General features: G+C 37.2%; 1 protein-coding gene across 1 annotated transcript in view; it reads right to left on the minus strand.

Moving 5' to 3' along the window:
- Positions 1-393: 393 nt before the first annotated feature.
- The window catches only part of LOC136262655 (uncharacterized), a 95,682-nt gene continuing 80,401 nt past the window's right edge, over positions 394-15,674 (minus strand). Inside the window, exons 6-7 of the mRNA XM_066057015.1 lie at positions 14,137-14,257; positions 394-1,748 (exon numbers count right to left, since the gene is read on the minus strand). Coding sequence (XP_065913087.1) covers positions 628-1,748; positions 14,137-14,257 — 1,242 coding nt within the window. The 3' untranslated portion in view covers positions 394-627. The remainder of the gene's footprint in view (positions 1,749-14,136; positions 14,258-15,674) is intronic.

Consider the following 15,674-nt stretch of genomic DNA (forward strand, 5'->3'; position numbering starts at 1 on the left):
GAAACAAAATTTGAATTTCCATTAAACTTACACATTCCTCTGTTAAATGCTACTAAACACTTTTACACATTGTATTGAAGTTTCTGTATTTATCTTAAAGATATTTACTATATACTATAAGGGCGTATCAATGAACATGTGAAAGACAAATGTACACATATTAATATTATGGTGTCATCATTTTTATTACCGGTACTCCTCTAGTGACCTGCAAAAAGGCTAAATCCTGTGAAACTGTGAGTCAGCAACACAGTAGTAAAAACAAAAAAAATGCAAAAAATATTTAAAAATTCAGACCAAGTACAGTGATTTAACTCATGCAGTGCTTATTCTAATTCCTTGCTTTGACTAGCACAGTAATCCTAGTTCATGCAGACCAGGCATCTGAGCGTAGTGTTTAAGTAACTTGATAACTAATGCAACTACATATACATGCATTATACGTGTTACAATACAAAAAATATAGGGATACACTACAAGAATATATAATAAAAACATATAGAAAACAGTAAACCTAAATCCAAACTTTAAGTACAACATTCTGTAAAATTAATGTATGTGATTATGTGTTCAATAATAATAATGAAAAAATGCATTTAACAAATATGTGTTTCCAGCAAAATGTGTTTACTTAGCAGTAGCAGCAATCCCATCCAACTGTACAAGAATATCATACATTGTAGGTCTGTCACTTGACTGTTGTTTGGTACAACTGGCGACCAGTTGATAATACTGTGGATATTGTTGTTGGACTTGCCCTTTCAGGATATTTACTTTTTGAAATGGATGGGTTCTGGTCAGAGTTTCTAGAATAAGGATACCAAAACTGTACACATCCATTTTAGGGGAATGCATGTCAGGGTTACCAGTCTCAGGGGCTCCGTAAGCTATAGCTCCAGGACCTGCAGTGGCTGTTTGTTGTTGTATCTTAGCAGTACCCAAATCTCCCAGTTTGGCCAACCACTCACCATTGTAGAGTACCTTTAGCAACACATTGGCACTACTCACATCACGATGGATTACTGGATCTGGTCTGGTGTGTAAGAAATGAAGTGCTTTAACAACATGATGGAGAATACCCAGCACTTGGCGATCAAGGATACATCTTTGCTCATAAGCTTTTCTCAGGTTGACGTCCATCAGTTCCATCAAGATTACTGGAGCACCTTCCATTGTAGCTCCTAAGAAAGTGACAATATTCTCATGCTGACATATGAGTGCCATATCCATCTCTCGTTGGAACAACTTCTTTGTTTCAGGGGAAGTGATCACATCATGAAGGCACTTAGCAGCAACAGTGGTACCTCGGAATGTAGCCTCATGGACAGTTGCCCAAGCTCCTCGACCAATTTCTTTTCCAGTTGTAAACTGATCATGTGAGACAACCCATAACCTACTACTGGTCATCATTGACTGTAACCCCAACAATTGCTGTTGAGTGAGGGATAGTTGGTTTTGTGTGAACGATAACTGATGCTGGAGATGTTCATAATTTTTCTGCACATCCAGTGCCTTTTGGAAGGCATTACCCATCCTTTGAATTGCCTCCATATTTGATTTTGCCATTTCTTCAACTGTTGTAATCTTTTTCTCCGTCTCATTTGCATCTTGATGAAGTTTACTGACAGTGGCATTAATAGCATCTATCTGTTCACTGGTTACTTTGTGGCTAGATTCCTTAGTTTGCAACTCATTGACTTGATTTTCCAGTGCTGTAAGGTCTTGATGCAACTGTGTAATGGCAGCATCTGGCAATGAATGAGAAAGCAAGGCTACACAATATGTATACATGCTAAATCTTTTTCTGCATATAATAAATCATAGGCGGATCTAGGAGACTCTGCCAGGGGGGGCCAAGGGGGGGCAAGAAGTTTTAGTGCACAACAGTGTTTATTCTACTATGAGCTATGGGAAAATTCTAGAATACAAGTTATATTCATTTGCATAACCTTATTCAGCATATAGCTGGATGAACGATGGACATACGGTTTGTAAAACTGTAGTTGGAAAAGATTTTAAAAATCAGACTTCCCAGGTTTGAATTTCAGAGCATTTTTGATAACACTTAGCTTTAAAAGTGTATGCTTTGCAATGCATACAAAGATTGGTTAGCCTATCTGAGATAACCTGTTTGATGGTAAAGTGTATACCAAATCAAAATAAGGAGTAGCTAGCATTGTTACGATTTGTAAAATTTGTAAATTGATGACATCAGAATTGCGACTGTTCTATTAGAGTAGTGACTGCTCTATTAGAGTACCTCGATCTTTGCACAAAAATTCAAATTTATTTGCCTCACTTTCTTTACGGTGTACAGTTTAACTATAAATGTTAAGTACATTTAAAAGTGTTGTCTTCTATTTGCCTATTGGCTTTCTATACTTCTAAATACAGTGTGAATGCATGATTCTAGTTTCTGGTATACATATAGTACTGTAGGTCTAAGGGGGGCCAGAGAAGGGCCAGGGGGGGCACAGCACCCCTTGGCCCCCCCTCAGATCCGCCTATGTAATAAATGTACTTAAAACCTGGCTACCATGAGTAACTTTTACTTGCAGCATACATACAACCATACAACTTAACGTTCTGTGCATCAATGCTTATTTCACATGTATTAGTCATGTAATAATAATTATCAGTGTTATTGCTAGCTGATATTGGCCAATTAAATCAAAATAATTTGGATATCAGCGCAACACTAGTAATTGTCTATATAACAAGAACTGCTGGTTCACTTAAACAGTGCTATCCACCAATATGGTTAAAATGATGATGACAAAACCATATGCATGAAACTTAGCCAGGATTATCATTTAACTGTACTGGTTAACTTTAAGTCAAATTCAATGCTGTTACAATGCATAGACATACGTACAGAATGTATGCCGGTTTTATTTTGTCTAGTAAAACAGAAAGTAATCTTACTCAGTAATAATAATTATTGTAGACCAGGAACACACCAACATTTCATTGTTTTAGAAGGATGACACCAGAGAGGTTCCTATCCAAGTCATGCAAATGAAGATATAAGAGAATATAATAGAATCTGAACTGCAATGCTTTTAGTTCAAAACTTGAAAGCAAATACCAACTAACAGAGTACATGGCACTGCACTTATAAAATGTCATTCAAATGTAATGCTGTGTGACCACATAGGATTGGGAATCCTCATTTCTGAAGCATCTACCTTCAGCTGGACAAATGTGTAATATTGCAATAATGATTAAAGGGGTAAGTAGAATTCTAGGAGAATGGGAGAACAGAAAGCAGGAATGGGATTGACCAACTGAAAATGCCTGATAAAGGTCATCACATCAACATTCAATTTAGATTTTACAGCACAATGCTTCTTTGTGGTATTGTTGGATCCTTCCACAAAACGTTTATTATTCTAATAGAGCAATCACCTGCTATAAAACAACTCTTGTCACTACTGATGCTGATTAAAACTCTCCACAAGCACATGACAAAGACATCTGCTGGAACTCATTAACACTTCACCACTCTAATAGAGCATTCAAGAATGTTTCGTTAACTATCTCACCAGGTACTTGCATTGAAAGCCTGTGAATTCATGGACTGTAGCTGTCATAGATTAGGTATGTAGACTAGCTCTATAGCACTGAAAGTTAGCTACTCTCCTAGAGCCACAAACGTTTTATTTAAAGATTCAACTAACAAACATGTTTTCAAAGTACTCTAGTTTCTAGTTAACTGACAATGCCTATTATATGCTTTGTAAACTGCTTCCAGATAAGAGGTTATCCACACAAAAACAGCCAAGCTGTGAAAAAATGGTGTGGCCTTTAAAATTCTGGGTGAAAAAGTCGTGAAATCAAAGGTGGTGGCCAAGAAATGGCTGCAATGATTTTAATGCTAACAATGCACGCAGTCATTATTAATTTTTTTAGCATTAACATCATTGGAACCATTTTTTGGCCACCACTTTTGATTCCATGACTTTTTCCACCCAGGATTTTAAAGGCCGCACCATTTTTTCACAGCTTGGCTGTTTTTGTGTGGATTTCACTTCTTTTTGTACTTTATAAGGCCCCAAAACCAGCCTATGACTGACTTTGAGGTTTGCTTTTACTCACATTTCTCTTTTATCTGTAGATACAATGATGATTATTGAAGACAGACTTATAAATTCATTGCATGATTTAATTCAATATTAATTTTGATAATGTTATTGTAATACTCTAATAAAGTGTACATTTTTGAGGACTTCTAATAGAACATACATAGAATGTTCTAGAACAATCTAGTACTTCAGTCTATTGGTAGATCTATGAAATTGCAAACATTTGATTATAAGATTTCAACTAGAAATTTCATTTATAAAGCAGAAATTAAGCAAGGTGATTAGCCAAGGTAGCAGTGGTTCAGTGGTTAAGGATGCAGGTGTTAGGTATGGAGGTCCCTGATTCAAACTCTGGCAGGTTTTTTTTTTTTCGACATTTTTTGCACACCATTTTACCCTGTGGTGACTGCCGTAGACTGCTCAGTTTATTAGACTGCTTTGTAAACCTACTCATGTCCACTTGTGGAGTCCGTCAGGTTTTTAGGCATAAGAAGAAAAAATGAGGGAATTAAAATGAAACTTTGAATGCCCATATCTCAAAGATGATTGTTGTGAATTTAATCAAATCTAATCCAAAACAGCCAAGCTGTTTAAAAAGAGTGCGGCCCTGAGAAAGGCTATGGTGAAAAAAGATGTGAAATCCAAGGTGGCGGCCAAGAAATGGCTGTGATGGTAGGTTAATGGTAAAAATTTTAATAACGACAATTCAGGTGAATTTTGTGCCGCTTATCTTTTTTCACCATAGCCTTTCTCAGGGCCGCACTCTTTTTTCACAGCTTGGCTGTTTTGGATTAGATTTCACTTCTTTTTGTATTTGTATACCCCAAAGCCGGCCTATGGCCAGCTTTAGGGCTTTTTAACCTGTCATTTTTTCTTTACTACAGGAAGAAGAAAAGATGAAGCAGGGTGATTTCTTCGTAGCTGACCTCTCTGCAAGGTGATCCTTCTAGCTGATCTCTCTACCGGATGACTTATTTGTAGCTGAACTCTCTACAAGGTAACTTCTTCTAGCTGAATAGATCTTTCTACAGGGTGATTTGTTTGTAGCTAAATTCTCTGCAGGGCGATTTGTTTGCAGCTGAACTCCCTACATGTTAGTTTCTTTGTAGCTGAACTCTCTACAATGTGACTTCTTCTAGCTGAACTCTCTACAGGGTGACTTGTTTCTAGGTGATCTCTCTACAGTGTAACTTGTTTCTAGCTGAACTCTCTACAGGGTGATTTGTTTGTAGCTGAATTCTCTACAAGGTAACTTCTTCTAGCTGATCTTTCTACAGGGTGATTTGTTTGTAGCTGAATTCTCTACAGGGAAATTTGTTTGCAGCTGAACTCTCTACATGGTAGTTTCTTTGTAGCTGAACTCTCTACAATGTAACTTCTTCTAGCTGAACTCTCTACAGGGTGACTTGTTTCTAGCTGATCTCTCTACAGGGTGATTTGTTTGTAGCTGAACTCTCTACAAGGTAACTTCTTCTAGCTGATCTTTCTACAAGGTGATTTGTCTGTAGCTGAATTCTCTACAGGGCAATTTGTTTGCTGCTGAACTCTCTACATGGTAGTTTCTTTGTAGCTGAACTCTCTACAATGTAACTTCTTCTAGCTGAACTCTCTACAGGGTGACTTGTTTGTAGCTGAAACCCTCTACAGGGTGACTTGATTCTAGCTGAACTCTCTACAGGGTGATTTGTTTGTAGCTGAACTCTCTACAAGGTAACTTCTTCTAGCTGATCTTTCTACAAGGTGATTTGTCTGTAGCTGAATTCTCTACAGGGCAATTTGTTTGCTGCTGAACTCTCTACATGGTAGTTTCTTTGTAGCTGAACTCTCTACAATGTAACTTCTTCTAGCTGAACTCTCTACAGGGTGACTTGTTTGTAGCTGAAACCCTCTACAGGGTGACTTGTTTCTAGCTGAACTCTCTACAGGGTGATTTGTTTGTAGCTGAATTCTCTACAGGGCGATTTGTTTGCAGCTGAACTCTCTACATGGTAGTTTCTTTGTAGCTGAACGAACTCTCTATTAGGTACCTTCTTCTAGCTGATCTGACTACAGGTTGACTTGTTTGTAACTGAATTCCCTACAGAATAACTTGCAATGTAATATAACTGAGTAAATTATACATGCAGCTGAATGCTTTATTAGGGTGACTGTTCTATTAGAGTATCTCGATCTCGCATTTGTTACACGTAGTTGTCTTTCGAATCATAACTCAGTGGTTTGTATTCCGATTCTTCTGTACTACTGCAAGGACTTTCTATGATGATTATTCCAGCTACATACTGATTTTCAGCTCGTTGCTCTAAGCGGTTTGCCTGGTAGACACGAAAACTAATAATTTTTTTATTCGTAAAAATCGATCGCGTAATTTTGACACAGGTTGGGTTTTGTGTCATATCTCCATGGTCTTTATCTCGATTCCTTTCAAACCACAAAAAGGCACTCCTACGATGGTTGCTCCATCTACATATCAATTTTCAACTGATTCCTCAAAGGGGATTACCCTGTAGGCGTGACAGACCTTCGACCTTATTTTACTCAAATAATCGGTCATAACTCCGTGAATGTTCATCGGATTCCTACCAAAGTTGATACGGAGATCCGCCTTAATGAGCCCTTTAAGTAGAGATTTCCAACTAAACTAAATAATTAACATTCCATACATTCATTGGTATGAACAATATTGTGCATTTTGTCAGGGTCATTTTAGTGCAAACCCCACCTCAATCAGTGTTTCCTATCAAAAGATATAAGGAAAAGAAGTTTACAGTGTGATGATTTTTGTGTACAGCATTTCAATGCTTTTTATGTATATTGCATGGCACCAAACACAATACACAAAGTGTCATAAATCTAGATAGAAAACTAATAACGACATGAAATTTTCACCACATATCTATTTTATGAAGAACAGCATATGAAGTAAGTGAAACCTCTCAAAAGTGACCACTTCTTTGTAGACTGACCACTCAGAATATTACATGAATAAAGCAAGTGATGCATAAATAAAACTGTGTATTATGTAATACTAAATATATATACACAGGTACTTAATGCATTTTCAAGGATAACTAACTAGAAAAATCGGTAATATTTTATAAATGGCAAGTACTGGCATCACAAGTCGCAATTAACACGTACTTCGGAAACATAACAATCAGATAACACAATGTAAGAGCAACATTATTATTAAAATAGATTTGTTTGGACATTGTTCAGCTTTATTTGTCACATTGTAAGCACTAAGGATGATAATTATTATATAACACAATGACATCACTGTACTACAAAGAGAAATTATAAATAGTTTCTGATCAAAATTACAATCACTGAAGCTGCTATAAAATGGATCAAAACAGCAGTAAACACACAAGAATATAACAACAGGTAAGTGTGAAGCCATGTAAGGTTGGTATCACATGCCAGTCTCCACTTTTGAAAAGATTATGCTCAACCTTGAACCTTATTTTGCAATTCCGCGCAAGACAACAAACTGCTCACCTTCAAACTATACTTGCATCGATGCAGGGGGATGCCTTGAAGCCAAGGGTGATTGTAATGCTGAATTCTGAGCAGTGTTAGATGGCGATTTACCTTTAAAAGGGCCATATTTCCATCGTAATCCAACATCAATCGTCCTCCAATCAAAAAACACATGGAAAAATCGAAATCAGCATATACGGTTTGCCCAGAACCACTTTCTTCGTCCTCATCAGCAGCAGATTCACGCGGAAACTTCGACCATCACAGGTGCCACATTCTTCCAATTAGAATTACGTACGCAATTATTTGTATGGGCTTCCTATGGGGATTTTTATTTCTCAAATTTTGATTTGTTGTATTTCAATAAATACCGCATGGATTTTAATCCAGTAAGTGCAATACAAAGTACGAAGCATTGGCTACCATTTACTGGAACGGCAGCTTGTGAAACGTTTATTGAAGGTGTATAATTTAAGTAGCAAAAATATGTGTGAAAAATTGGTAGGTTGGAAATCGCTACTTTAAGTGTGCCAAATATTAGCCCAATTCGAGCACGCATTCGTGTTTTATGGCGAATTTTGCGAAATGTGCGAAATGAAGAAGATGAAGAAAAAAACGAAGAAATTAAAACGAAATTTTGTTCGCTCGTATCTCGGAAATGGCTGGAGCGATTTTCAAATTTTCTTCAAATTTGGTATGTAGACTCCCCTAACTGGGCGGCACGTCTGTAGCAAACTTGGTTCCAATCGGATAAGGGATCACAGAGCTACATAGGTATGAAAATTGCGTTTTCTTTCTTCCTGTTAATATACTTACGGTGTGGCGCGCCGGCTTCTTGGGCCGCACGACACACTATCGTGTATCTTGGTTTGCTGTGTGGCGTACCCTACCTGGGGGACAACTATAATGCAAAAGTCGCGTGCTTTGGAGAAGGGGCCATGGAGCTATGCACGAATGAAAAAGCTGTTTTCTTTCTTCCTGTTAATATACTCACAGTGTGGTCGCCGGCTTTCTTGGCTGCATGACACACTACCATGTGTTTTGATAATATGGGATATTCAGCAGTTGTTTGTCAAGCTAAAGTGCCTCTCTCATGACTGTTTATAGTCTTCTTATTAAAGTCGCCTTGGCTTGTCACATACTGCAACTGTTACATACCCCATGATGACTCATTATGTGACTTTTATCCTGAGGTTGAAGGTACACCTTTCCACTTCTATAAGCAGGCACTGTCAATTTATTAGACTGCTTTGTAAACCTACTCATGTCCATGCCACTTGTGGAGTCAGTCAGGTTTTTAGGGAGTAGATAGTTTTCAATGTTGGTGACTTAGCTATATAGTCCATATACTAATCTATATATTCCACCAGTTCACAGGCTTTCGATGTGGGATAGCTAGTTAACAAAACATTCTTGACTGCTCTATTATGTTACTGCAGGTGACTGCTCTATTAGAGTGTTTCAGTCATTTTATGGAAGAATCAAACAATGCTGCAAGGAAGCAATGAGCTGTAATATCCAACCTTTATATTGGCATAATGATATTTATGAGGCTTTTCCGTTGGTTGCTCCTGTTTCTGCTGTTCTGTTCCTGAGATATGGCATGATATGGGACAAGGTGTAGAAGAACGTTTTGTACAACTGGGTAAACATGGTAAACAAGAGTAAATTTGGATAAACATAAGTAAACTTGGTAAACATGGGTAAACACAGGTAAACACGGGTAAATACAGGTAAACACATGAACACTCATAGGTAAACAGGGGTAAACAAATGAGTATACACAAGTAAACACTGGTAAACATAGTAAACACAGGTAAACATGGGTAAACACAGGTAAACACTGGTGAACACGGGTAAACATGGGTAAACACTGGTAAAAATGGGTAAACATAGGTAAACACAGGTAAACATGGGTAAACACGGGTAAACACAGGTAAACATGGGTAAACAAAGGTAAACACGGATAAACACAGGTAAACATGGGTAAACACTGGTAAACATGGGTAAACACTGGTAAACACATGGGTAAACACAGGTAAACACGGGTAAACACGAGTAAACATGAGTAAACACGGGTAAACACGAGTAAACACGGGTAAACATGGGTAAACATAAGTAAACACAGGTAAACACGGGTAAACATGAGTAGACGCTGATAAACATGGGTAAACACTGGTAAACATGGGTAAACACAGGTAAGCATGGGTAAACATGGGCACCATTAAATAATAGTTATACGGGCACAATGTGGAGTCTATGAAATTTATAAACCCGAAGGCCCGGGCTGTAGCGCACGAGCGAAGCGAGGGCGCTACTAAGGGCCTGAGGGTTTATAAATTTCATAGACTCCACATTGTGCCCGTATAACTGCTTTAGACTCTATTTCACATTACACTCAGATCACTTACCTCATCCATGGCTGTTTCTGCTGTAGGTTCGGCAAAAGCGGCTGGTTTTCTTACGACAATACTAGCGCCATGGCAACTATGCGTCCTCACGTGACTAAATAATCGCGCTCGTTAAATCACTGCACGTGAACAACGCATAGCGATTGGACAAATCCGATTTTGAGCATATGTCATATTGTGCTTAAAGGCGTGGAGTATATTAGAAAACAAGGTGGAGTATATGAGATTTATTACCCACCCAAAACAGCCTAAATAGAGTCTAAACACAGGTAAACACCGGTAAACACCATTAAACAAACACAAGTAAACATGGGTAAACACAGGTAAACACGGGTAAACACAGGTAAACATGGGTAAACACAGGTGAGCAGGGGTAAACATGGGTAAACACAGGTAAACATGGGTAAACATAAGTAAACACAGGTAAACATGGGTAAACATAAGTAAACACAGGTAAACATGGGTAAACATGAGTAGACGCTGATAAACATGGGTAAACACTGGTAAACATGGGTAAACACAGGTAAGCATGGGTAAACATGGGCACCATTAAACACAGGTAAACACCGGTAAACACCATTAAACAAACACAAGTAAACATGGGTAAACACAGGTAAACACGGGTAAACACAGGTAAACATGGGTAAACACGGGTAAACATGGGTAAACAAGGGTAAACACGGGTAGATACAAATAAATCCCTGGGTCCTGACAACATACATGCTGCATTTTTGAAACAAGTTGCTTCTGAAATAGCTCCTCTACTGACACATCTCTTCAATCAATCATTAAGAATTGGCACTGTGCCTGACTCTTGGAAACAAGCTAATGTAACCCGAATATACAAAAAGGTGATAAGACTAATCCCAGAAACTATCGCCCAGTGTCTCTTACATCTTTGGTCTGTAAGAAATTAGAACACATTTTAGTTAGTCAAATAATGAAACACTTTGAGTCAAACAACATATTAACTGATGTACAATATGGATTTAGATCAAAGCGATCATGTGAAGCCCAGTTATTTCTTACAATAGATGATTTTGCCAGAGCAGTTGATAACAAAGTTCAGGTTGATGTGGCTATCTTAGACTTTGCAAAAGCTTTTGATAAAGTTGCCCATGCTAGAATAGCTCACAAGCTGAATTTCTATGGTATAAGAGGTGAATTGCTACAGTGGCTACAATCGTTTCTTACAAACCGTACACAAAAAGTAATCATTGATGGTAGGCAGTCTTCACCTTGCAGTGTAACATCAGGTGTACCATAAGGATCAGTGCTTGGTCCAGTGCTGTTTCTGATATATATAAACAATATTGTAACTAACGTCCACAGTCAGATGAGACTTTTTGCAGATAATTGTTTAGTTTATTGTCCTATCTACCCACCCGAAGATCATAAGATACTCCAAAGTGATCTTGACACATTATCATCATGGGCTGATATTTGGCAAATGGAATTTAATGTTTCAAAATGTTGCATATATATGTTTACCTGTGTTTATCCATGTTTACCTGTGTTTACTGGTGTTTACTATGTTTACCAGTGTTTACTTGTGTATACCCATGTTTACCTTTGTTTACACCTTTTTACCTATGAGTGTTCGTGTGTTTACCAAGTTTACTTATGCTCACCCATATTCTTGTTTACCATGTTTACCCAGTTGTACAAAACGTTCTTCTACAGGGGTAAACAAAGGTAGTGTACAAAAGTTAGTGCACAAATCATAATCATACAGATTTATGTAACCATGTTTACCTTGTTTACCCAGAAACTATTATTGTAGTTAAAATTTTGGTCCTATATCATGCCACATATGTCAAGACACTCACAAGCCTTCCAATTGATTTTACAAAGTAGCTACCAATTTGCTATTGTGTGTTGAGAAACACTGCTAGTTGACACATTGAGAAACATGACATAATTGTGCATGGAAGAAAGAATATATTCAGGTACAATGGTTTGAACAGTATAAACACCTTAAGTAGCAGCCTAAGCAACCAGGCAGCACTAAATTAGACAAAATTTTATCTATATACTGACCAGTCCAAATTGTCCTCTTGCAAGGTGAATCATCCATTAGACAGCTGCATACATTAATGGTAACAAGTACACAAAAAAATTGGAATTTTAACTAGAGTAGGGACCATAGCACATCAATAAAAAGTACTGAAACAAGCTGGAATAGTGCATGATACTAAATATTAAATAACAGTAAAACAATATGAAGTGTTATGTCCCTACTGTGCTCAAGATACCATAATGGAAATGCACAGTAGGGATATAACACTTCTTAATGTTTTACTGCGATTTAATATCATGCACTACTCCAGCTTGTTACAGTACTTTTATCGATGTGCTATGGTCCCTACTCTAGTTGAAAATTCCAAATTTTGTGTGTACTTGTTTGTTAACTTTATTTGTAAATAATTATTATGACTCAGTGAACCCACACATACTGCATCTGAAAAGGCACCAAGGAACCAAGCTATATCAATTACCATCTGAAAAGTGAAGTATCCATTATGCCTATGTTTAACCCGTTACACAGCATTTTGAATCAAGAACTGTTCGAAAATTACCTCTGCAATCCACACATACCGAAAGAAAGAAATGGTGCTGTGCGCCCCAGTTATAGTTATCAATTATCATCTGAAAAATGAGGCATCCAATACACTTCGTTGTTGGCTATGTATGTTCAACCCATTACACAGTAGACTATGAATCAAGAACTGCTCGAAAAGCACCTCTGCAATCAAAATAGCCATTATGAAAAATACGGACAATTTTCATTACGAAGGGAAGCAATCATGTGCTACCGCCAAATCGACACTTTTTGTTGTCAGCAAAGATGAATGGGACACAAAGGAGGATACTGGTAAGTCCATGAAGAATGCATTGCACGTACTGCGGTATGCTAAAAGGCACCTATCGGGCCAAAGCAACGTCGAATAGTGAAAATATCAAGCCCTTAGCCTTAGCTGTTATCGAGTTACGCTTGTCTGAAGGTACATGTATCAGTCAGTCAGTATAGAAAATTCCGTTAAATAAATATTTTTAAAAACTTCATAGCAACTTGCTGAAAGCATTTCAGGTTGATCTAAAAGCTTGTTTGGGCTTAGTTTTACCTAATCAATACTGTCTCGTTGTTGTCAGGGGAAATTGAGGCTGTATTTGGGTGATGTTATTTTGTGGGCCACACTCCCTCCCTTGTGGTCCCTACTATACAGTACAATAGTACTGTACAGTATGATAAGTTTAAAGTAGTGGTTTCTACATATTATCACTTTTACAAATAGTGACTTTAGGGATGGGCAATTATTATGTGTGTTATTTTTATTTTTTAAAATTAAACATTTATAACATTCATAAGTACAATAACAATAACACAATGAGTTACTTAAAGCTGACCTCACTAACTGCTAGTGAAATATCACCAGCAGCTAGCTGTGGCTTGCCAGACGAATGGGCAATTATTCAGTTATCGTGATGATAATTATTATTTTGCTGGCAATAATCGACATCGTCTAATTTTCATCAACTAGTGATAATCGAAATTGGCAATTATCATGTAATAATCGTGATAATTGAGGAATTTTTAAAAAGAGTAATCATTCATCTTGAATATTTATGAATATTTTAGTGTTTTTTGTTACAGCAGTAAAGTGAACAATAATCGTTATAATTGTGAAAATGGCTCATGACAATAATCACATGGCAGAATTGCCAATACCTCCCATCCCTAATTGACTTCCTTAAGTGGTTAAATATATATATATACTTATACCAAACTGTCTCATTTGCATACTTGAAGATGTGGAATAATACTACAATACAGCCTTTACATCACAAGTCATAATGTTGATGGTACGTACTTTGATGGTATGTACTTTATACAAATCTGAAAATTGAATCCAAGATAAGTACAGTACTGCTCAAATGCAACGTCATCTCATGAGAGTGCAAGCGATTAAAAACTAATTAAAGGGCACGACACCCATTTGGTCCAGAGTGTTTATACCAAATGAAACAAAATGGATACTCACAAGCAAAACAGGTACCACACCCTTTAATTAGAAAGTTTTTTAAATTGCTTGTTGCACTCTTGTGAGACAATGTTACATTTGAACGGTACCATACAAGTTCTGTATTGTGCATTTTACCTTTATCACGACCAATTGGTTTAAGAATAGATATTGGAACAAATATTCCTTTTCCAGGTGCTGAAAGAAAGTATCGAGTAGAGCCATGGTATCCATTAGTAGCACCTAATATTTCTTGATCCTAGATGATATATGATTACATCATAAAGCCAATAATAATAATATGCACATATTGATGACATTAGGAACACAACATTATGAAGTGCTTTGACAGCTCTATTGGTGCATTTTAAGATTCTATTAAGACAAAAAATTGGAATTTTCAGCTAGAGTAGGGACAATAGCACATCGATAAAAAATACTGAAACAAGTTGGAGTAGCTAGTCCATGATATTAAATCACAGTCAAACAATAAGCAGTGTTATATCCCTACTGTGCTCAAGATACCATAATGGAATTCACAGTAGGGATATAACACTTGTTATTGTTTTACTGTGATTTAATATCATGGACTAGCTACTCCAACTTGTTTCAGTACATTTTATCAATGTGCTATGGTCCCTACTATAGCTGAAAATTTCAATTTTTTTGTGTACTTGTTTGTTAACTTCTTTTGTAAATAATTATCATGACTGGTGAACCCACTCATATCGCATTTGAAATGGTGCCTCGCGCCCCATACAGCTATATCAATTATCTTTGAAAAGTGAATTATCCATTACGGTTCGTTGTCAGCTATGTTCAACCCGTTACACCGCATTTTGAATCAAGAACTGTTCGAAAAACACCTCTGCAATCAAAGTAGCCGCTATGAAAAATATGGACAATTTACGTTACAAAGGGAAGCCATCATCTCCTACCGCCAAATTGACACTTTTTGTTGTTAGCAAAGATGAATGGGACACAAAGGAGGACACTGGTAAGTCCACGAAGAATGCATTGTACATACTGCGGTATGCCAAAAGGCACCTCTCGGGCTGAAGCAATATCAAACAGTAAAAAAACCAAGCCCGTAGCATTAGCTGTTATCGAGTTATGCTTGTCTGAAGGCATCAGTCAGAAAATTCTGTTAAATGATTTTTTTAAAATTCCGTAGCAACTTGTTGAGAGCATTTCGGGTTGATCTGAAAGCTTGTTTGGACTTAGTTTTACCTAACCAATACTGCCTCATCATCGTCAGGGAAAATCGAGGCTAGTTTATCGGTGATATTATTTCATTGGCCACGCCTACTTCTTTGTGGTCCCTACTATACAGTACTATCGTACTGTATGATACTTCAATATTGTCACAGTTCTAGAAGTACAATTTTGTTTGGCTAGATTTAATCTTAGAGGAGCCCTCTTTAGCCAACCGAGGTGTCTTTAACCTCATAGACCCCCACCTTCTTCCAATTATGAATTTGTGACTGCTTGTTAGTTTACACCTGCTAAATGCAAAAAAGTAATTGCCACTTGTTATGGACTTGTTGCTGTATAGTAGTTAGGATGTAACTATAAACCTGCATGATATCTTTCTCCTCTGTGTAAACATTTATGTGAAGCTATGTTACTGTGTAGTATAGCCCAAGAAGCCAGCGTTCCACACTGTATATAATGAC

The sequence above is a fragment of the Dysidea avara genome, chromosome 8, assembly GCF_963678975.1.
Source record: "Dysidea avara chromosome 8, odDysAvar1.4, whole genome shotgun sequence".
Classification (NCBI taxonomy): Eukaryota; Metazoa; Porifera; class Demospongiae; order Dictyoceratida; family Dysideidae; genus Dysidea; species Dysidea avara.